The 23,846-nt window shown below is 48.2% G+C and overlaps 1 protein-coding gene across 4 annotated transcripts in view; it reads left to right on the top strand.

The window, feature by feature from the left end:
* The first annotated feature begins 817 nt into the window (after positions 1-817).
* Srgap3 (SLIT-ROBO Rho GTPase activating protein 3) overlaps positions 818-23,846 on the top strand; it is a 228,510-nt gene continuing 205,481 nt past the window's right edge. For all 4 annotated transcript variants that reach the window (XR_013050061.1, XM_006993910.4, XM_042273787.2 and 1 more), the window contains exon 1: positions 818-1,682. Coding sequence is in view for 3 of the 4 variants with exons in the window: in XM_006993910.4 (XP_006993972.1) it covers positions 1,616-1,682 (67 nt within the window). In the remaining variant the exon portion in view is untranslated. The remainder of the gene's footprint in view (positions 1,683-23,846) is intronic.

The following is a 23,846-nucleotide window of genomic DNA, read 5'->3' as shown; positions in this document are numbered from 1 at the left end:
GTGGATGCTGTGGGGTAACCATAACTGCTGCCATTTATGGGGGGCTTACTATGTGTCCAGGTACTGGGCCAAGCTAAGTTTCTGTTCTTGCTCAAACCCCCAAAAGCCCCTGTAAGGTACCCCGTGCTCTGCAATATTTTTAATTCTCCTTCGCGCTTGTCATTTTTTTTACCCACCACATTCTATCCTCCATTCATGTAGTTCAATTCTGGTCTTACCATCATACAGAACCTCTTGCCTTGTATAACTCTAGTGGGCCCTTGAATAGGCTTTTGGTATTTATCTGGTCAAAGTGCACCTGAGATTTTGCCTCCAAAGAGAGCTCATTTTACTAGTAAAGCAACCAGGCACACAGGGAGGTGGAACTGCACCCTCCCACCCTCTCTGAGCCTGGGTGCAGCCCCCCCCCGCCCCGCCCCCTCAGCCCAGACACTTGGCAAAGCTGAAACCTCTGGCATTGTCCCTGTGCTCAAGTGAATCCTCCTAAAACATCAGTGTCCTTCCCTGCATGTATCAGGCCCTCTGCTACAGTCTCAGGCAGAGTGACAACTTGTCATATAGCTGATGGTTTGAGGGCTTGAATTGATTTTCACCACGCTAAGAAAAGAATCTTCCAGTGTTTGTTAGAAAAAAATCTCTAGCCCAACTACGGCTAGCTGGAGTTTGCCGGAGCCTCCCAGGCCTTCCCAACCTGCTTTTCTCCCCTCCTGCCGCCTTCCTTTTGTGAAACGTTTCTTCCCCTTTTTGCTTGCAGCCAGTTCAGCTCTCCTGTAGGCTACAATGTGTCAGTTGTTATAAAATCCGGGAGGCGGAGTCTAGTGACGAGGGCGGTGGGGGAGAGCTCCGCCAGCCCTGCGGGGTGAGCAGTCCATCCCTGGGTCCGGCGGAGCTAAGACACTACAGCCGGAAAACTTCCATCTCCCTCTCCTGGCTTTGATCCTCACCGGACAGCAGACCCGAGGCGCCGACCGACCGGAGGGAGGATGAGAGATGACCGGTCCTCTGGCAACCTGACCATCTCCTTAGCAGAGCCTTCCAAAGCGAACCGGAGGCTGGCCACACGACCCAGGAGGCGCCGCGCCTCTTGTGGATGTGTGTGTATGAGTGAGCAAGAGGGTGTATGTGTGAGTGTGTGTATGTGTGTGTGTGAGTGAGGGTGTGTGAGTGAGGGTGTGTGTGTGTGTGCGTGTGTGTATGTGCGCGCTTGTGGTGTGGATGGGTGTGTGCACAGCACAATTGTGTGGAAGCGGGTCCGGGTGAGCGTGCACTCGTGTTTGTGTATGTGTGCGTGCTCTTGGCTGCTATTATTATTATTATTATTTTGGAAGAAAAACCCTGGAAATCTGGGACAGGTTATGGTACTCCCAGGGTGATTTCTCCTTCTGCAAGAGGAGCTGACCAGAGAAAGCCACCAGAGCCATTTCCCTGCCAGCAGAGAGCATTTTCCTCCCCGAGGAAGGATTTCTACCCAGCTCTGCAGCCAAGTAAAAGAGATTAGCCTTGAAACCTGTGAAATCGACTATCGCTGTGTGATTACCCAGGCTTGGGAGAGGACTTGGAAAGAAAAGGAGAAATAAATCAAGCAGTCTGTCAGTTCTTTTTGCCACATCGGAAGATGTCATCTCAAACTAAGTTCAAGAAAGACAAAGAGATCATTGCCGAATATGAAGCCCAAATAAAAGGTGAGCTGCGGGGCCGTGAGACTTTGCCTTCTCTCCCTTCCTTCCCCTGTCTCTCCCTCTGCTGTCTCCTCCTGTGCCTCCTTGCCTTCCTGAGAAGTTGCTATGCAGCAACAATCTTATTGTAAGGAGGAACAGCGGCGGCTGCACAAGTCCAGACTGGCTCCCACTGCAGATAACGCCTGGGCTGGGAGCGTGAATTACAGAAAGGGCAGAAATCTCTGCATTGCAGGTGTGTGAGGAAGATCCTACGCCTGACTTTAGGAGTGTCACCGGTACTCCATCATCTTGGCAGTGATATGTCACTCTAAGGCCATTTTGACAGTCAAGGCCTCCTCCCCTTCACTACCACCGTGAAAGCCCTTCGCTATTTATGTATATATTTTCTGATCTGCTCTCCCCACCCCTTCTTTTGGCTTTTGTGGGTGGCTGTTTCTGCCTCCGCTGCCTTCTCTGGGCTGAAATTCAAATGCATGAGTATGGGCTGTGGGGGGCACAGCATCCTTAAGCAGCCCTTCTTTGTCAGAGGCGTTTCTTGCCTGGTCTGAGTTGCCATGGATTAACTGTTATGGGACATATTGATCCAGACTAATGCAGGCATTTAGGCATAAAGAGAGAGAGAGAGTTCTGTGCAGAAAATGTATTATCTGCTGGTGTGCAGCCCCGGTCCTTCTATACACGGTTGTTTCGGGTCATCAGCCAACACCTCAGTGTATCATTTGGACTAGTAGGTGCTGCCTGGCTCCCATGGTTCTGGAGAAAGTCTGCCTGCTGGGGGGGGGGGGAGAGAGAGAGAGAGAGAGAGAGAGAGAGAGAGAGAGAGAGAGAGAGAGAGAGAGAGAGAGAGAGAGAAATGACCTTTGGGTGCTGGTTCCAGCTTTGGTGGCATAGAACCCACACTTCTTGCAGCAGCCGCTCCCTAAATCCATGCTAGCTGAGGAAGAGAAGGGCTGCGGTTGTACAGCTAAATGCAGGCAAGCAGCCTCCGCCCTCAGGCCAGATGGTGGGCTTAGAAAAGCACTGCTTGAGCTAGGAGAGCTGAGGGCTCCTTGCCCCGCTTCCCCTTGCAGAGTCTGTGCCCGGAGCGAGGTCTCGGCTGGGGCTCGAAGCACTCATTTTCTTTCTGGTCCTTGGTTCTCCTTGCTGCGACACAGGGTGTGTTGTGGTCTCACGTGGAGTGGGCAAAAATACATCCTCAGTGGGTGTGGAGGCCTGGCTTTGAGGCTGTGTAGATGCCGCCGCCGCCGCCGCCGCCGCCGCCGCCGCCGCCGCCGCCGCCGCCGCCGCCGCCGCCGCCGCGGGGTGCAGAGTGCTGCTTGGAGGTGCTGGTGGCCTGAGGATGCCACGCCTGTTAGTGCTGCCTGAGGGTTCCACGCCCCAGGAAGTCAGTGGCCTCCGGCTGCCGGCTGTCCTGTGCCTGCTGCGGTCAACCTTCAGATATTGGGGGAAGCTTTGGGAAGGGAGCGAGCATGGGGTGGGGGTGGGGGCTTTGTGTTTTCCTTGTCTTTTAGTTTTGGGCCAGGCCAGCACGCTGATGGCCCCTGGGTGGGTCCCAGGGCGAAAGGAAGAGAAATCTCTCCTCTTCCTGACCTCCTTCTTAGTTTTTTTAGCTCAGTGTCAGAAGCAGTGACTTAGATGTATCAGCCTTGCTGACAATTTAAAAACAAGTCCTTTGGCTGCCACAGATGGGGATTCACACAGCTGCTCGGAACAAAAGCTGGGTTTTCAATTTTGTATATCTACTTTTTAAGGAGTTTATATATTTTTTGAGAAAATCTTGACTGCTTTTTTTTTTTTTTATTTGAGATTCCCATAAAAATGTAATGACAGAGAAGAGAAGGGGATGTTTGGACAGTTCGTCTTGGTAGGAAATCTGCTTATCTCTTCTTTGAAGGGTTGATAGCGCCGATCCAGTCAACCTTTCCTGGGGACCCACAGAGCATCGATTGCCCTGGCTAATTCACTTCCTTTTCACCTTTCACCTTTCTTTTAACAACCAACCAGCAAATACCAGGCGATGATAATGAGTTTCTTCAGGAAATTGGTCCAGAAGCTCTGGTCTCTTCATTTTAGTTTAATTTTTTTTTTTCCTTTGTAGTTGGCATCCTTAAGATTGAGATCGTAGGATTGCTGCACCTGAAGCCCTTTGAAATCTTTTCTTTAACCGTTCTATTTGTTGGCTTGGCGTGGAGGTCAGTGGTACAGTACTTGCCTAGCATGTTCTAGGCCTTGGGTTCCATCCACAGCCTTGCTGGTTAATCACTGGCATGGGGTTGATGTACCCAGGGACCTCCAGCTTCTGGGGCTCAGTTACAGACATCACTGCTCTTGGCCTGCATGGTGTGCAAAGGGGTTAGTGTGAAGGAGATAAGGAGCTGAGCCCTGGCGGTCAGTGTTCAGTGACTTACCCAAGGTCGCAAGGCCGTTATCTTCCCAGGCTTGGTGTCCCTGGTACATTGTTGGGCTGACATCGCCCCTTGAAGGATTGATGTCAGTGGCAGATGGCAGCGTTGGGCTGGGACTGGCAGCTTCTTGATGGCACCCCATTGTCTCCCCTCTTATTTTCGTCCCTCTGCCTTTGTGGCTTGTCTCTGAACAATGTCTGACCAATGAGCAAAAATAATGCTTTGTGCCCGTCCCTTCCACCCTGGTGTCTGGCCAGGTTGGTGCAACCAGTCTACTTCACTAAGCAGGTCTCAGAGACTGTGGATTTTGTGAGGGGAACTTAGGGTTTTTAGAACAATGTTGAGTTCTCTGTTGGCTTTCTCCTTTTTGTCTCTGATTAAGGCATTTCCTGACTTAACAAAGGATGGATACTTTCATACAGCATTTCCATTGTAAATGTTCTTAGATTCAAGCCTTTTCTTGCCTCCTCAGATACCTGAATCAATGGCTTTGACTGTATACTTGTGCTTGTGTATTCCAGGGATGGAAAACCCAGCATCCTTCGGGCCTACACACTTTTTTTTTTTTTTTTTTTTTTTTTTGACAGCTGTGGCTCATGGAATTTTTTCTTAGATGGCATCATCCACATTGGTTCTATAATTTCTTCTTCCTGGGGACTTCTTAGAACAGGATAGACACTTTTCTGGCACTGCCCATCATTTGGGTGTGGGGAGCCTCTGCTTGTGCCCCTGGCTGTAGTTAACCGTATGTGCTTTGGTGACAAGGCTCACTGCAATTTGCTGTCTTCTTTACCTCGCTTGTCTGTTTGGGGGTTCTGGGGAGTTTCTCATGTACCTCAGGATAGCCTTGCACTATGTAGCCAAGGATGACTTTGAACTCCTGATACTCCTGCCTCCTAAGTACTGGAATTACAGGCATGCATCACCATGCTGGGTTTATATAAGCTATGTTGGGGATTGAACCCAGGGCTTCCTACACGCTGAGCGAAACACTCTACCAACAGAACCACACCCCAGTCCTTCACTCTCCTCAGATCTACGGCTTCGTGGGCTGCAAATGCCAAAGTGTTGGGTGCTTGGAGGGTAGAATGAAGATGATCGGTGGCAGATGGCACACCTTACTGACAGCAGTAGTGGTGACAATTGTGATGGACCTGAGGGCACACGTCCTGTCCAAATGCACAGTCAGACTTGAGTGTGACCATTTGTTGCCACTTTTAAGCCCACCCACATCTTTCCATTTTTCCACAGATGTTGGTAACTTGAGGAAGGCTTCATGTTCTCAAAGAAGTTTTGCAAAGAGGATGCCCCAGAGATTTAACTATCAATACTCTGTCAATATGGTGGAAGAGACATCAGTTTCCCTCCCCATGCTGCCTGCAATACTTCAGCCAGCATATATGTCCCAGGTGTTCCTAGTGCTTTGCCCTGTTCACTGCTTACACCGTGCATGTCTGTTGGGCACCTCTGCTCTCCTAGGCTAGGGATCTTGTTAGAAACACAGTGAATCTGCCCTGCCTTGTTCTTGGTTCCCCCACACTGGCTCCAAACAGACGCTACTTCCTGTCTTAGTGTCCCTTTACAATCTGCTTGTGAACCTTGCCTGAGAGTGAAATTACATTCTCGATCTGGAAACCGGCAGGCTGGCACTCCATTCCCTTTTTGAAAATCAGAACATTTGCCTGTCTCCAGCTTCTTGGCATCCCTCCTGGCCTCCACAGTTCCCTCGGAGATCACTGATAGCATTTGGGGATCTTATCTACTGCATTCTCCATACCCTGAGCTCTAATTGAGCTCACTGCCAGACATAATGGTCTGTTCCACATTCCCTCACGGCACTCCTGTTTCCATTTCAACCCATGGAAGAGGGAAACAGGAGTGCTGTGACGACTTTAGGAATATTCGTATTCATTTTAGGATAACTCTTTAATAGTGAAAGTAAAAAAGTTGGGGGAAAAAGAGCTGGTATAGAAGATAAGCATGCAGGAAGGTCTATTACTCATTTGTTCACGTAGTCGTTCAACAAACATTGACTATCTACTTTGTTAAGTCTTGTTATACATATATATATAAAATCAAGACCTTCCTTGAGAAATGATGTAAAATAAGAGAAGAAAATTTAAAAGCCCCACAATACAGTCTTGCAACTGAGTGCTGGAATGATCTCGGTCTTGTAGAGAGCTTCCTATATGCTCCTTAGGAGGACTGGAGCCTCCTCAGAGTGCACATTTCAACAGGATAAAAGAAGGAAAGCACACTGGACCGGGAGGGGGGGAGCTGTGAGGGGTGGGTGGGTGGGACTGTGGCCCAAGGGTGGTTCTAGAGGGGCAGGCGCTGCTCACTCCAGCTTGTCATTGCCTGGCTGGCCTGTGAGCCCCAGGTGGCAGTTCTCCCACTGCTGGGAGGAAAGCTGAACTGAAACAAGATCTCTTGGTTGTTTAAACGATGGCCCGACTTGGAAGAGTTCTACCATGTTTGTCTAATCAAACATGTCGGTGGATGGAGTAAGGCCGAGGCAGCCTTTAAGTTGAAGTCCATAAAAACCCTGGCGTGAGCATCACCAACTTCCTCTTTCATCTTGTCATTTTCTCTAAGACAGACCCGTGATCTTCTAGCCACGCTAGAAATCTCCCCCTCCCCGCAAATCCTCCATACTCCTCTCTACCACCAACCTCTTCCTACGCATGCGTTTGCTCTCCTTCCAATGCCTCTACTGCCTGCCCAACCCCATCATCCTCCAAAGTCTGCTCAGATGACCGTCCTCTACATAAGATGCCTCCCCAACTCTCCTAGGCAGAATTAGCAGTTCCCTCGATCTTCCCCTCTCCCCTTTGCATTATTACTCTCCATCAAAAGCTAGTGTTTAGGTTCTCATCCATGAACTCCCAAGGGCAAACACGCATGTAGCCATCTTTGTTTCTCCAGTGTGCCTGGTGTACAGTTGGTTGAGAGTGGCTGGGAAGTATTTTCTTGGCCACCTCCCTTATCCTGGACTGCCTCAGCAAAACACGCCAGCTGCATGGCTTTTCCTTCTTCTTCCCAGTTCAGGAGACTGGCAATCAAGATCAAGGTGCCAGCAAATTAGGTTTCTGGTGAGAGACCACTTCCTGGCTTGTAGACAGCTGTAATCCTATTGTGCACTCACTGGCCTTTCTTCAGAGCACAGAGCTCTCAGAGACAAAGCTTCTTTCTTCTTTTGAGGGCACAATCACATCTGGAGGTACCCACAATCTGTGCCTCACCTCTCAATACCATCATGTTGGGGTGGGGCTCCCATATGTATTTTGGAGGACACAGATACTTGACCTAGAATATCATTCTCCCTGTTTCATTTAGAGGAAGCACTTTACTGTGCAAAGAAATATTCCTGGTTTTCTGAGTTTCCTACTTTGTCTCTGGTGTTTGTTAGTGGAGATTTGGTGAAGGATGTGTTGAAAGCCAATGGGTCTTTGACAAGTCCTCATGGGGTGTGGTCTGGTAAGCTTCCTTTCTAGCCACTTATCAGCAGATCTTAGTGTCTATATTGGCCATTTCCAGAATTTTTTTCCCCATCAGAGTTTATATATTAGTGATGACTTGCCTTCTTCATTATCGCCTTTATTTATCACTTGGTGCTGTGATGTGCCATGCTTTGGACTATATAGCTTTATTTAGTGGAGGGGGGCAATTTGCATTTTTCTCTTGTTTTGTGATGCCTCTACCTCTGCAAGAGACTCAAGACTTTGCTAGATGAAGAGTTGAAGTTTAGAGAAATAAGATCAGTTGCATTAGATTTCTCAGGGAACCACAGAAAAACTAGGTTCAGAAAGGAATCTTTCCAACTTCCGTTGGTATAAGAAGACAAAATGCCCCCGGAGGCAACATGGCCTTGTAAACCAGAGGTTCCTTCAGAGAGAGGCTGGGCAGAGTGGGCATGGTTCGGTGCTGTGGCCTACTTAGTGCCTGCCATCTCAGGGGCAGCCAAGTGCTGCACATCAGTGGGTGCCTCGCTCTGGTGGGAAGTGGGTTATTGGGGTGGCAGAAGTGCAAGGTGCTTTGGAAAGATGGTGGGGGGGGGTGTAGGACGAGGATGATTGGAGAGATTGGGACTCCTGAAGTGGAGCCTTTCCCTGAGTAGCTGCTGGGAAGGGGACAGGGTTGTTGTCCCTAAGGTGGCTGAGCTGAAGAACCTGTGGCCTCGGAGAGGACCCAGGAAGTGGTGTCCCAGCCTCGAGTTCACTGGGAAGTGACTCATTCTTGGTAGCTCATTGGGTTTTTGTAGAGTATCTTGGCTGGCCAGGAACTGGACTTTGGGTATGTTCTAATTTGTTGAGTCATTCTATCAGTTAGTGTTTGGGGTAATGTTTCCTGAAGTGTATCAAATGAAATTGGATGTAAGAGGTGTTGCGTGAACGAAGATAGTTGTATGCTCCAATCGGTCTTGGAAATTCTAGGGTAAACTAGATGAAATTGGCCTGTTTCCCTCAGGGCTTCAGACAACCTTGGCAGTGCTGGGCATGAACTGTAGAGTCAGGCCAGTCTCCCCAAACTTTGTCCATCCTGAAAGCCTCTTTCCCCAGCTAGTGTGTGAGATCCTTCCTTGGTTCGTGGTTTGAAATGTGTCAGCCCTCACAACTCATGAATAGTCCACGTCTTTTCTTTTTGCCCGTTACCACATTCCCTGATTCCTTCAGTGCTTTTCTCAGGAGACGGTTTGAAGACCTGCGCAGGAAGACAAATGCACACCCAGTTCTGCTAAGTAGCGTCAATGTGCGGCTGTGTGGTCACTTAGAACACAGGAATTTTGACATTTTCAATGGCAGAGTGCTCAACTACTGATTTAAATGGCAATCTGGAAACAGCTGTGTCCTGATCAACACGTGCTGCTGTGTGTGGGTGTGCTTGTCTGTGTGTGACAGTGGGTATGTGTGTGCATGGTGGTCAGGGGATGGTCAAGGTGCCTTGAGTGGACTTTGCAGGGCCCTGGAATTGTCTGGTCTGTGCCCAATGACAACAACGCAGATAAAAACAAACTGGAGAGCCCGTGGCTCCTGCAGCTCTGAATGCGCCAACCTTGGCAGCAACCCAGAGGCACAAGAAACACCCTTTCTTCTCTTTTCTGTCACTTGGTTTCCATTTCATGTTTCTGTTTTGCTGGCTGGTGACAGAGACACATCTGGGGCAGTCTGGGGCCTCTCTGCTGTTTCGTCTGGGATCATGATCTGAGGTCCAGAGGAACTTGGGCAGCGCAGGGTGACTGTGAACCACCCCTTGTAATTACTATCAGTCGAGTTTGGCAACCACAGAGCTGGGGTGTCACTTTTCTTCAGCGGTCAGTCATTTTTTTGTCCCTTGTGTGTCCTCTTTCCTCTTGTATTGAATATGCAGGAATTGGGGGTGGGGCATCATGTCATTCACACACATAGGGACTCTGGCCGATTGGCTCTGGCCCATCTTGGTTGTCCCTATGAGCTTTGACCTCTGCTCTAATAGAAATCTTGTCTCTTTTCAGTTCCCATGAGTCTGTCTGGTAACTGCTACACGTTCCCTTCCTTGTGATGGGTGGAGCAGAGAACAGAATCCCCTCCCCCCCCATAGACCCGTGACATCTATATTCACATTATTTTACTTACTCTTTTCTTTGGCATAGGGAATCTTCATCTGCATATGTGTGCATACTTGTACATGCATGTGCATATGTGTGGGTGTACATAGCATAAAACAAGAGGAAAAGATGATATCTTCATGTCATGAGATCAGACTTTCTTTTTTAAAGATGTGTGTGTGTGTGTGTGTGTGTGTGTGTGTGTGTGTGTGTGTGTGCAGGTGTCTGAGAGTCCGGAAGAGGGCGTCAGATCCCCTGTAGCTTGAGTTACAGGCAGTTGTGAGCCACCTGATATGAGTACTGGGCACTGAACTTGGTTCCTGTACAAGAGTAGTAAGTACTCTTAACCACTAAGTCTAGAGGTCTCTCCAGACCACTTCAAGCCGTTCTCAATGTTCATTTTTCTTCGTGTTTTGTTTAAGACAGGTTCTTATATATTCTTGGCCTTGTTGAACCTAGGGCCTCAAGTATGCTAGGCAAACACTGTACTAACTGAGCTACATCTCTGGTCAGCCCACATTCTTTCTCTTCTCAAGGACTAAGCATTTGAAAGCCCAAAGGCCAGACCTGGCTCCCTCTCCATTCCATCTCTGAGCCAGTTGAACATGGAATGTGCTCTGGATTGAGAAGGGCCGGAGTAGCCTAAGGAAATGTAAGAAACCATCGACTGCTTTGGCATGTGGGACTTTCCTTCCTTTCTCCCTCCTCACTGCCATCATGCGACATTGATTAGCTCTTGCTGGGACGAGGCAACAACCTCCAAATTCATGCATTTTCCTGACCTTTGGTGTTGTGACCTGGGTCTTTCTTGGTTGAGGGGGCTTAGCTGTATAATGTGGCTTCTGTCTGCTAGATATCAGTGGCCAACCTGCCCCAATTTGTGACAAGCAAACATTTCTCTAGCTATCACCAACTGACTTCCAGGGGACAAACTCCCCCCCTCCCCAGAGCCGGTCTTTAATTGGTCTTCCTTCTCTTGTCTCCATGGCCTGTTTTCTCCAGGGCATCCTTACAGTTGATGTCTGACGACCTCTGGTAAAAGCCCCTGAGTAGTGTGCCGTGGAGTCCCTCATCGAGGACCCCAGACTGGATTTACAAAACCGTGGTCTTTTCGCCTCTTCCCTTGCCCATCTACTCTCTTCTGCCTTCACTTCCTGCTCTCTTGCTCTCTGCTGATTCCTCGACTTCTCCAATTTCCCCTCTCTCCATAAAGCTCTTTCTCTGGATAGCCACGCGCTTTGCTCCTTGGTGCTCAACTCTCTGGATGCATGTCGCCTCCAGACTATCCAATAGCCATGCAGTAGCTCTTTATTGAGCAGCTGACTTGAATTCTCGAGCGCTTGGACTGCACTGTGATTTCCCGTCTGTGTTTATTTATTCTCTTTTCTAGAGCTAATCCTGAAGGCTGCTTGTGGTGGTTCCTGCTTGTCTTTCCAGCCTCACAAGGTTGAGTCCGGAGGATGGCAAATTGGGGGCAAACCCAATCAGAACTTTGGTGTCTCTTGTTTGTGTTTTTCTAGCATGCAGATCTCCTCCTGGTGGCTGACAGGTGCCCACGGTGTGTGTTGACTGCTTGTGTGTAGGTGTCCTTGTGATGGACCTTGTGATTACACAGGTTACATCTCCAGAATGAAGCAGATCCAGGCTTCCTTCAGCTCAGCTGAGGGGTAAGAAGACGGAGGGTTCAGAGATGGGGCTCTTGAGTCCACGCAGAGCTACCTACTTAACGTGACTCACGGTGGTCGCTTATAGGAATGCTTCAGGGAACTGGAACACAGTCTGTTGGCTGAATTCTTAATGCGTGTGAGATTGGAGCATGGAAAGGGCAAAGTGCACCCCTCGCCCCCCCCTTTCACAGACTCATAGTCTTCTGGAAACATGGTTATAAATATAGACAAAGCAATGAGATATACCGTGCTAAGAGTATCGGAGCCTTGTGGAAATTCGGATAAGAAGTGGGGTTGATGCCTAGGGAAACCGGAGACGTTATTAGAGCAGCAGGACTTTTGGGGTAGGATTTTGAAGGGTAAGTAGAAGCTCTCTGGGTGGTGGAAGGCATTTTATGAAGTGAGAATAAAATGTACCCAAGGCTTAGGGGTCATAGAAGGGCCTGGGTACTTGGGAAATGCTGGGGCGTTTGATGTGTGAACCCAGAGTGGGTGGAAGAGAGTGGGAGTCTGTCCTGGAGAGACTGAAGTGTTTTCCAACCAGCAGGCCCCATGCAGCTTTGACAGGGGAGAGGGTGTGATGAACGGCGAGCTCAGCTTATTTCCCCAGTGTGGAAACACACGCCTATGGCGTAGCATTTATCAGAATTTTCTTATTTTAAAATGTTTATTGAAAAAATTAAAATTCCATTTGTATATGTATGTATGTATGAATATATTTGTGTATGCATGTGTGTATGTGGGGTAGGGGCACGTGTGTGCCATGTGTGCATGTGGAGGTCAGAGGACAACTAGTGTGAGCACCTTTACCTGCAGAGCCATGTTTCAGACCCTGACTTCTCCTGCTTTCAAAGGCTGGTTATCTTTCCAGGTACAGACAGATGACATTGTGTTTACACACTTGTTATCAGTGGGTACTGGACTTGTTCCTATGTTCTAAATGTTATGACTACTGCTGTTACACACGAAGTGTTTGACCACAAAAGTCACAATTTTTATAACTTCACTTTTGATCATGGGTGTGTTACACATTCAGTATTTCAAGAGCTTTGAAAATAAAGAAAAATGTAGGAAGAAGGAGAAAAGTCTAGAAGCCATTCTTGAGGTAACTACTACGAGCACTCAGTATATTTCTTTCTAGACCTCACGTCTCTCCTCTCTGAAATCTGTTTTATATCTGTATACAGCAAAAAAGAGAGCATAGATCTTTAATGCAAACTTACAAAGATAAATCCGATAGACAGGGATACAGGCCTAGGGCCTAAAATAGAGCACAGTCTAACAGTGATCAATCACTCGCCCAGGTGAGGGCCTTGTGCATTCGGATGGGTCTCTTAGGAGGTGTCAAAGGGACACTGGGACCCGTTCTATTGTGGTGCAGGGCTTGTTTTGAGCATTTCTGACCCAGCTCTCTGCAGATTTTAAAAACAAAATGTGTGTAAACTGGGCTTTCTCATGAAGAACTGCCTCCACACCCACGGCTATTGAAGCCACTTCACCTTCAATGTCCTCTTCTAGCCTCTTCCAGTCCCACTTCTCTCCTGGTCCCTAAACCACAGCTCCTGTTCCTGGCAGGGAACATTCAAAGGAGTGCTTTGCCTGAGGAGAGTGATCATTGTTCACAGCAGCTCACCCTCACCACTGGCCGCTGTTGTCTGGAACACCATACCTTTCCTGTTTACCGCTGTCTCTGGGCTCCTTGGTCGTTGCTGATGCTCTTAGGGTTCCTGATTGCTTTTTTGCTCCTGTGCTGGTTAGGTTTTTTGTCTTCTTCACACAAGCTAGAGTCATCTGGGAAGGGGGAACCTCAATTAAGAAAAAGTCTCCATCAAATTGGCTTATAGGTAAATTTGTGTGGGCGTTTTCCTGATTCATGATTGATGTGGGCTGTGCTGGTCCAGGGAGGTACAGAAAGCAAGCTGGCAAGTCAGTAAGCAGCGTTCCTCCATGGCCGCTGCTTTAGTTCCTGTCTTCAGGGTCTGCCCTTAGTTCCTACCTTGACTTCCCTTCATGATGGATTATAAATTGTGAGCCGACATGAACCCTCTCTTCCTTTCTTTTGGTCCTGGTGTTTATCACAGCAATAGAAAGCGGCATGAGACTGCTCTAAGAGGCTGCAACTTGTCCTCCTCTTCCCACCATTGGTGGAGGGATTTGCAATCTATAGTTCACTGTGAACCTGTAAATCTATAGTTTACTGTAGATGTTTTCCAGCCGTTTATCTATTTGAAAAGCCTAGATTTTTCCAGGTGGTCAGATTATCACATGGATTTGAGCTCAGCAGGGTGCAGTTGCTCCTAAGGGGAAAACTTTCCTTCTATAGCTTCTAGTGCCTTCAAAGGAATAGGAGGGAGAGAGGGGGAGGGGAGGAGTCTTATAAACAAAGTACTGAAGTACCTGAGTTTCCTTCAGGGACAAACAAGAGTGGGTGCCATTTCTATGACTGAGCTTGGAACAATGAGTGGCACCTGTGACTGACAGCTGTTCTCGTCCTCCGGTCTCATCAGGACATTTTCAGGCAGACTTAGGGTTCTGGTTTGAATGTGTCAAGTCCCGCACAGGCCACATGTGAGAGCTTGGCCCTTGGTTAGAGCCGCTGTCTTGAAGGCCATGGAGCCTTTTAGGGGGTGGGGTCCAACTGGTGGCCGTAGTCTCTAGAGGTAGGCCCTTGCAGGTTTGATCTGCCTTTCGTGCGGTCTAGCTCACCTTCCTGTCCACACAATGGGGACAGCTGCCGCGCACACTCCTGCTGGTGTGCCCTCCTGGCCATGACAGACTGAACTCTTTTTGGGAATGCCAGTCAAGAGGAACCCTCTTTCCATCAAGGTGGCCCGGCTAGGTGTTTTGGTCAGAGATGCAGACATGAGTATTGTTGGCCAATGGCACGGTCTTTACTTTGATCAGTTGCTTTGTTAGTTAGGATGTTTGGGTCTCTCATGATGTGCTACCTTGGGAAAACTGAGGTGGACCAACACCCAGTCCCTGGCCCCAGAGGTCTGGTAAAGGACTGCTCTCTTGCCTTCACGTCTGAGCACTTGAACTGTCCCTGGGGCTTTTGTCCCTTGCCCTGCTCTGAGGCTCTGTCCCTGCCTGCCCCTCTGAGTCCTGATGCTGAGCTTCTCTGTGTCTTTGGCTTCCACTTGGCCGACTATTACCACTGAAACTCTGCTTCAAAAGTAGCAGAGGCCTGAGTACTCTCTGCCAGAAACACAGAATTATGTTCCTGGAATTAGTGTGAGGGAGATGTTGAGAAGGTGGTAGCCCACCGCAGCTGATTTAGTTTAACAAGTATTTATTGAGCGCCTGCTGTGTTTGCTGCCTTCATAGACTTTATCATTCTATGGGGAATACACCTTGTAACTTGTAATTACTAAAGTGCTGAATGTTATGTAAGAGGCCGCGCAGAATACAGGGAGAACCTGTAACAGACAGATCTAAATGGTTGAAAGTGCTGTTGGCGATTTTCTGATATTGATCTGTAAGGCTGGATCCTACTGGCCAAGCTTATATCATTGCAATTATTTCCAGAGCTTTTTAGGATCCAGACAGAATCATCCTTCCATTTAGAAAAGGGTCAGAAGTCACCCAAATATTTAAGGGATCAGTAGGTCTAAGTGCTTCCAAGAGAAAAGCACAAGTGCAGGTGTAAACGATCAAAATAGTTCCAGAAAAAGGACACTCTAATAGCTGCTCTCAGGACGGTGAATACAGTCACGGAATAGCTGCTTCTAAGGACAAAAAGTTGTGGATCAACTGAAGACATGAAAAGCACCGTGGCTGTGCAGAATTAAGCAAAAGTCACACTAGATGCGTGAGGGATTCTAGAATGTGGAAGGCGGTGTTAACAATGCAGACACCATGCCCTGCAAGGCTTGAATTGTAGCTCCTGGCCAGTCAGACTGATGAGAAGAAGTTCACAACAGATGAAAAGGCATTATTAGATCTTCTGTGCACTGGTTTTTCCCACTTGAGAAAGGAGGGTCACAATACCTCACAGTGTGTGTGTGTGTGTGTGTGTGTGTGTGTGTGTGTGCACACATGTGCACACATGTCAGCCACAATGACACATCAGAATTTCCTGCATGATCCCTAGTACACAGTGGCATTCAAAAGTTGTGAAACTGTTAACTAGTCCAGGTGGGGGACTAGCAAACCCTGGACTGTGGACCTGAGCTTCCAGGGAAGTTGTCAAGGAGATTAAGTAACAAAGGTTCCCAGCGGGGGGTCTAATAAAAGACAGTTCTAGTCACTGGCGAATAGCTTACTGTTTACTTTGCATTCTCCATCATAGTCTCTGGACCACCTGAGAGGACTGCGTAGCAAATTCAGATTCCATGTAGGAAGACTGTTCCGCCCCACCCTCCACCCCCATTCACACACTTTTTCAGACTCCTAAAAGATAGACAGATGTAGGAGTGAAAGTTACTCCATCTTTGAACTGTGGTTTAAGTCAGGGAATATGGAAGTGCTGTGGGCCAGAGCCTGGGGCTGACAGTCCTAAAACCCAGTTGTTTATCCCTGGTCTGTCTTTGGGACATGCCACATCTCCGTTCTCCATCCGGCCCCGCTGGCTGCTAACAGAGAGCTTGTCTGCCCTACATTGTAGTTGCTGTGAGGCTCAGATGAGGCGGTGTGTGAGAAAGTGAACTCCACTGGGCTGCACAATGCTCATTATTTCTATTTTTTGTCTGGCTCCTCCCCGGGACACGCTGCTGCGACAGTGGCCTTGTTTACGTGTCTGGCTCCCCATGAGTTCATTGAACACAGGGGCCTCGTTTTATTCATTCTCGAATCCTTGTGCTTAGAGCCTGTCACACAGGAGGCATTCAAAATAAGTTTTGGACTGTCAAAGGCAAAATAAATAAATAAAAATTAAAAAAGGAAGGGCAAATCATTCAGTGTAATCCTATGAAAATGTTAAGATTGTTTTCTAGAAAACATTACCTTTCACATCTTTAAACATTTAGAAGATCAGTCTCAGTCCCAATCAGAAACGACATTGCTGGGACAGAAGCAGAAACTTCAGTCTGGACAATGCAATTGGCCAGTTTTGTGAGGAGATAGCAATACCCCCTCCCCAACCCATCAAATGCACGTGCAGTTTCCAAGGGGAGCAGAGTGGATGAAAAGAGGCTATGAAAAGCAAGTCCTGGTACTTGTGGAGAAAGATCTCCCAAGAAACAGGAATGCCCCCACAGTTCCCAATTTCACTCATTGTGTCTGGGGCCTGGAAAAAGCCTTCTCAGGGCTCCTCAGACAAAGCCTCTCCTTGGCCTTTACTCCAGACTTTGGTGGTAAAAACTTGTCTTCCGAGAGTGGGACAAATTCCAGTTGCCTGACAAAATTGCAAGGATTCTCTGGACCAAACTGAGGGGGGGGGCGGCAGCTCCATTGTCTCCAAGACCCTGATGATTGTCCTCCAGAATGTGGGCCAGCAGGGGGTGGGGTGGGGGGGTGAGGGGTTGTTTATCCCTGGTCTGTCTTTGGGACAAGCCACATCTCGACCCTAGAGCAAATCCAGTGGAGTCCCTGGGGGGCAGGCCTGCTGTTAGGAAAGAGGCCCCGCTCGGCTTTGATACTTGTGTCTTTGTCCATGTAACGCCGTGGACCTGCAGTTTTCCTATTCTCCCACCAGCCGCCTACGCACAGGCCAGACCCAGCACCACGAGACAGGTCGTGATCGCCTAGACATTGCTGATTCTATAGAGACTGCAGTTCAGCTAGGTGAAGCCTGTAGTAGCCTGCCAAAAGGCTCTATGTTGCTTGGGATTTTAATTGGATGCTTGGGTAAGGATGTTAGCATGCCTATCTAGTTCGAGTGGCAAGGAGCCAGTGAAGACAGGCTTGGCACAGAGGCTCAGTGTCTTGATAAACTCACGATCAGTTAAAAATATGGCTAAGTTAAACCTACCAACATCACAGCCATGTCCCGCCTACCTTGAATATGCTCTGAACACCTACAGTGGGCAGAATTATGTAGCGCAAAGTTTGTGTTGTAGCAGAATGCATAGTGGCTCCTGGAATTTATTGAATGCTGGTATGGAGAAGCCTCTGCATTGCCGAGTGTTGCTTTCCTTTGGTGATCTCGGGCTGACTGGGAGCTGTGGCTTGTTATAATCACCCAACATTGAAAAACAGTATTGGGTGGTGGCTTACACCTTTAATCCTCACACTTGGGAGGCAGAGACAGGTAGATCTCTGTGAGTTCGAGGCCAGCCTGGTCTACAGAGTGAGTTCCAGGACAGCCAGGGCTACACAGAGAAACCCTGTCTCAAACAAACAACAACCCAGTTTTGTCATACCACACATTGCTAGCCTTGGGGAAGATCAAAATTAAAATGAGATGTATGGTTTTCTACTGAGTTTCAGTTGTGTTCACACCATTGACAAGTCAGAAACAAATGCTCCCGTTCAGAGACATGGCTGCTGATATTGAAGTGAAGATGGTCATGGCCCAGGTCTGCTGGTGTATGGCTGCGTGACTTGGGGAGTCTAGCCACCCCTTTGAGCCTCGGCATCCTTGTCTGTTAGGTAAGACAGTAATCTGCCTAGATGAAGCGATGCAATGCACAAAATCTCTAGCTCGGTGCCTTGCACACAGTAAGGACTCAAATGATGTTACCCACTTTCATTAATAATTTTTAAAAATGCAGCCTCTGCAGTCTGAAAAGATCTGGGCTCCAATTCCAGCCCTACCGTTTATTAGACATGAGAGAGCTCTGTCTCTCCAAGGCTCAGTTTCCTGCTTTTCAAGAGGGACAGTGATGGAAATACACTTGAGCCTCACCATAGAGCATCAGGCCAGAACAGGCATGTGGTAGATGCTCAATACACAGTACTGAGTAGTTATTCAGAGAACCACCAAGTTCTGTGGCACCCAAACCAGAAGGGGGAGGGGGGAAGAGAGACCCCAGTGCACTGCTCTTCACATGGAGAACTCCTTTGGCTATAGGTAGGGTGGGCACCCAGTGCCCCCGACTCCAGGCATGCCTGAATCATGGCTCTATTATTCCAGGGTAACTAAAACAGGTCTGGAGTCTGTGAACCCACAGAGAGAGCTGGAGCCCCTGATCCCTTCCTGTAGGAACCAGCATGGATGCCTGCTCCTTTTCCCAAAACTCTACCAGACCCAACCAGCCACAGAAAAAAGGGAGAAGATCTGAACCATCCAGGCTTTACCTCTGACCCCCTTGAAAGTACACTTTCCAGGATTTTGGTTCATAAAGCTATCCTACAAACTAGCTGGTCCATAGATCTAATCTTTCCTTTCTGTGGGTCTATTTTTTTTTTTTTTTTGATGCAGAGTCTTGCTATGTAGACCAGGCTGGCCTTGAGCTTGTAGTGATCCTTCAGCTTCTGTCTCCTGAGTGCTGTGTTTACAGGCCTGTGCCACCATATCCAACTCAGTGAATAGATTTCTATGACCTTAATTGTGACCTTAATTTGGGAGGAGCAAATAGAATTGGCCTTGAGCTCACTGGGGTTCAGCACCCCTCTTCCCCTCTTGAGAATTTCACAGCTTAGCCTAGAACCAGCTCAGGCTGAGCTCTTAGGAAGAACTGGACAGAGAACCAATGAGATCTGGTCTACATCTTCAGCCTGTAGGGTACCTGCCTTGAAGCCAACCGCTGGGTCATGTTGTCCTTAAAGATTTAACAGTGCCTCTTGGACATCTCTGTCCCTCTTCATGCTCTTGAAACGATCTACTAGAATAGTAGTTCTCAACCAAATTGCAACCCCTTTGTGGGGTCAAATGACCCATTCATAGGAGTTGCCTGAGACCATTGGAAAACACAGATATTTACATTATGACTCATCACAGAAGCAAAATTACAGTTATGGAGTAACAATGAAAATAACTTTTCGGTTGGGGGGTCACTATAGCATGAAGAACTGTATTAAAGGGTCAAAACATTAGGAAGATTGAGAACCACTGCTCTAGGAGAAAAACAATGAACTGATACCACCCCCACCCACTGCTGCCCCAGACTGACACCAGGCAAGAGACTGTCTATGGGCCAGTGACTTGTTTTGTTGTGAGGTTAACAGAGGTGTCAACTCCGTATACATGTCCACATCCCTGACTCTTTCAGACTGGGAGATCCGAAGGTCAGACCAGCTGCCACCAGTTCACAGGATACTGTCCTTCTCTTGGCCAGGAGCGGTTCAGCCCCTATATTAGACAAAATCCCCAACAAAAGCCACTTAAACAAGGAAGAGTTGACTTGGACTTGTGGTTTTGAGGGGATGGTCCCTGTGGTGTGGAAGGTATGGCAGCAAGAGCACGGGGCGGCCCATAGTCAGGAAACACAATGCAGGACCCTCCCCACCCATGGATTGGTGCTGTCTACATTCCCAGTGGCTCTCCCCTCCTCAGTTAAATCCTTTGGAAACACCCTCAGAGATACACTCTTAGGTGTGTTTCCATGGTGATTCTGCATTCAGTCGGGTTGCGCATCAAGATGAGCCATCACAGTGCCCATGATCCCTCTCTCACACCTGCTGCTTCCTACATTTGCTCAAGCGGCCTAGTTCCTCTAGGCCTCCGGTTTTCCACTTCTGGATCAGGCTAAGAAATTTCACTTTATTTTCTGTCTCAAATGAGCCTCTCCAGATTGGCTTGGGTAATGAACATAGTATGCCAGCGTGTCACACAATTTGATGTCTTTGATAAGAAAATGCCTCCAGGCTGCCACCATCTTTTAAAATCTCACAACAGAAATGCCATCATTATTGTCATCATTGAAGAACAAAGTGTCAACCAACAACAGACCACATATACAACCTAGTGCCATGTGATACCACCTGGTGACTTCATTGTCATCTGAGTTTGTATAAGTGCACTCTCTGATTGGACAGTGAGATTGTCCAATAATGTTTGCACAGTGAGGTTAATGTTTGCACAGTGAGATTGCCCAATAATGTTTGCACAGTGAGATTGCCCAATAATGTTTGCACAGTGAGATTAATGTTTACACAGTGAGATTGTCCAATAAGTGTTCATTTCTCCACATGTCTCCTCAGCAGCAAATGGTGCACAACTGTATGTCTCTTTGAGGATGAGTTTGAAGTTGGAGTCAAGAGCAGGAGGCTGTTGGTCAAGGACTGTTGGCCTATAATTTATCATTAAGGGGAATTGGGGATAAGCCTGAAGCTGCTAGAGGCCGCTGAGGACCTAGCAATGTGATGGATGGTGTCCTTAATTATCCCTGTAATCATTATCATAATACATTTTTTGGTTTTGTATGTATGTATGTATGTATGTATGTATGTATGTATGTATGTATGATTAGTATGTATGATTATGTATTTATATGGAGGCCAGAGGTAGATGTGGGGTGTCTTTAATCACTTGGGTGTTCTCTACCTTATTTTTGAGACAGAGTCTCTTACAGAATCTAGAGCTCACTGTTTTGGCTAGATGCTTGGCCGGTAAGCCCTGGGAATCCTCCTGTCTCTGCCTCCCCAGTGGTGAGGGTATAGGCATGTGTTGCCATGCCTGGCTTACACAGGTGCTGAGAACTGAACTCATGTGTGTGTGGCAAGCACTGTACCAACTGAGCTCTCTCTTTAACCCCCATGATATGTCTTTGGTAATGAAAATTCCTTCAGTGTAAGGTGACAATTTTAATACCATTGCACACTTCACAAAGAACAGTTCTGCCCAGCCTGGTCCAAGCACTCTGACTGGACTGTCAAGTCAGACAGACCTAGGATGGAATCCCAGATTCAGCAGTTAGTACTTTCTTGGCCTCCAGCAAGCCCATTTTCTATCTCTGCCTCAGTTTCTCCCTCTTGGTTACCTCACTGGACTCTTGTGAGGATTAGATAATATGGTCCAGGCTCTGTTCTTACCCGGTGTCTGCAGCGTGGGCCCCACTTGGTGTGAATACTCTGTTATTGTTCATACCCAGATTTTCAGGGCTCGATTGGCTCCAAGAATGAAATTTAGAACAGTTATAGCGGCTATGGCAGCTTGCAGGCATGTTAGATCACTAGCATATTTTCTTTGGCTCTGTAGCACTTACAGAAACTGATTCATTTCCAACATTTAAAAACCAAGAGGGTTTCTTTAAAAAGAGAAAAAACCAGGAGTGTTCACGTAAAAATCCAGACTTTTGGCATTTCTCACCAAGTAGGAAGATCCTTCTTAGAGGGAAGAATAATGGCCATCCTCTTCCCAGGGACAGGGGCTCTCACTTGTTCTAGTATCCACTGGCCTGTTTTATTCCCTGCTGTCTGCTTGGCTCGTTGGGGCATCTGAGGTCTTTGATCTTGGAGGAATGGATCAACCTGGAGTCAACACTCTATAAATATGATCTCCTGCAGAGGGCTTGGGAGAAGTAGAGTGAAGGTTGTATTTACTGGCAAGGGTCCACCGTACCATCTGTGTTATCGATTAAAAAATCACGAAATGCAGAACCATGGGCCTCAACAATCTTCAGGGGCTTGGTCCTCTTAAAGGGGCCACAATTTGTACCTGCGTGTGAGAGGCCACCTGATTGCAACATGCAGGTGGGCTGGAATTTAATAGGGAAAAAGTGGAATTTCTCACCTTTGTGGCTGAAAAATCCCTCTGGCCAAGTGCAGGCTGCTGAGCAGTGTGCTCGGTGACAGCCCTCGTGGAAAAGACTTAAGGTTCGCCTTGACGGTGACTTGCCCGTGTGAGTCACTGGGAGCAGCTGCCAGCAAGCCTAATCTGATCTGAGGCTGTGTTTATAGAAGTCTAGTGTCTGGAAGATCTTTCTAACAGTTAGAACAGTTTTGAAGAGGCAGGCAGGCAGCCTCAGGAAGCCTTGATCTCTCCCGGGTAGGAGGTGTTTGAGGCTCAGTGAGATGTCCCTGCCCAAGATTGTCCCAGTGGGGGATTGAGGCTTCAGAAAGAGATTTGTTATAGGTGACATGGAAGGTTGCTGTCAACTCTGAGCAGCCCAGCAGAGGAGAACAGTTCCTGTAACAATCCGGCAAGTGTGGCTTTCGGGGGAGAAGAAGAAAGCAGAGTGCATGGCAGAGGCTGACTGCGTGCAGCCGTGTGGTCACAACGGGAATACGAAGGGCTGTGTCTCACCAAGTAATTTAGACGATGGAGGTGGCTGTCCTTACTCCGGCCCCTACCTCACCCCCGGCTGCTTGCCCGACTCCTTGGAGATGCAGGGGACAGGAGCTGTTTTATCCGTTACTGGTGGTTTTTACAAACTGGACTCCCAGGCGAGTCTTTAGTCAGACAGCACGCGGGCCAAGCACAGACTCAGATGTTTTGTTTGGCCTAGGCTGTGTCTTTTAAAAATGCGAATTTGATGCCAGTGTGTAAAAATGAGAAGATTTCACATCACTCTGGCCTCCCGGCACCTTTGTAAAGAGTCAGACAGAGAGGGTCTGGCAGCGCTGGCCTGGCCTCCCTGCAAGGCAGCTTCAGCGGAGTGCTAAAGGACTTGAGCTCTCACTTGGCCATTGTCCTCCACCCACTTAGGTGACCTGTTGGACCCTATGTGGTGGCCACTGTACCGATGTATTAATGACCATAAGAACATCAGGGTTTGTTTCGGGGGTGTTGGGGACTTCCTTAGGGAGCCATCCTTGACTCCACTTGCTCATCTGCTCAGTAGTGTGGGCAGTTGGGAGTCCACTGGGGAGGGAGCAGAGGTGTCTATCCCTGTGGCTTCTACACAGCCAATGCCCAGTGATTTCATCTCAGAAAATGACCCCGTGTATCCGTTGAGTGGCTCCGAGGCACCCAGTGCTTATCCCTGGGCTGGTCCAAATCTTCATCCTTAGGACTTCTGTGCAGTGGGGCCTGGTGGCCTCTTCTGCTGTAAATCTCTCTAGCCGTTTGCACATAGATGCGATCTTCCATTTGGCAGGGCTGGCTGACTGTCCTTGCCCTGGCAATATGTAGCTAGTAGGGGTGGAGGTCCTGGCGCTAGAGAGGCTTGGCATAGTCACTTTCAGGCAGACTCTGAGCTAGGCTCCTGCTTAGAGACCCCCGACTTCACATGAAGCACTGTGATATTGAGACATAGGTATTTGGTCTTTGTCTCTTTCCTGGCTTACAATTTCTAAAGTCCTTGGAATTTTCGAAGGATTTTGTATGCTAATGAGTTGTCTGATGGTTGGCAGCCTTTTGGTAGGCTTAGGCTGGCTGCTGGTCTCCAAAAGGAGCTTGTATAGACATCTTCACCCAGGCAGGGTTAGAGGGTTGAGACTGTCAGCTCTACCTTACTTCCAGCTTCCAGGAAGGAACAGGAATAGAGCGGATCACCAATGGCCAGTGACACAATCAGTAATGCCTACAGCATGAAGCTTCCGTAAAAGCCCAAAGATAGGCCCTTGATAGCTGAAGACATGAAGGTTCCAGGAGGGTGGCATGCCTGAACAGGTCATGGACGCTCTGCACCTCTTCCATACACTCACCCTCTGCTCCTCTTCTGTGTCCTGGTGGGTATGATTGATAGTGGACCACTGGACCGAAGTGTCTCCTTACTTCTGTGAGACACTCTAGGAAAAAATAATG

This window comes from Peromyscus maniculatus, chromosome 3 (assembly GCF_049852395.1).
Source record: "Peromyscus maniculatus bairdii isolate BWxNUB_F1_BW_parent chromosome 3, HU_Pman_BW_mat_3.1, whole genome shotgun sequence".
NCBI classification, from domain to species: domain Eukaryota; kingdom Metazoa; phylum Chordata; class Mammalia; order Rodentia; family Cricetidae; genus Peromyscus; species Peromyscus maniculatus.
The sequence above is the reverse complement of the archived record's forward strand: the minus strand, read 5'-3'. Positions and strand labels throughout refer to the sequence as shown.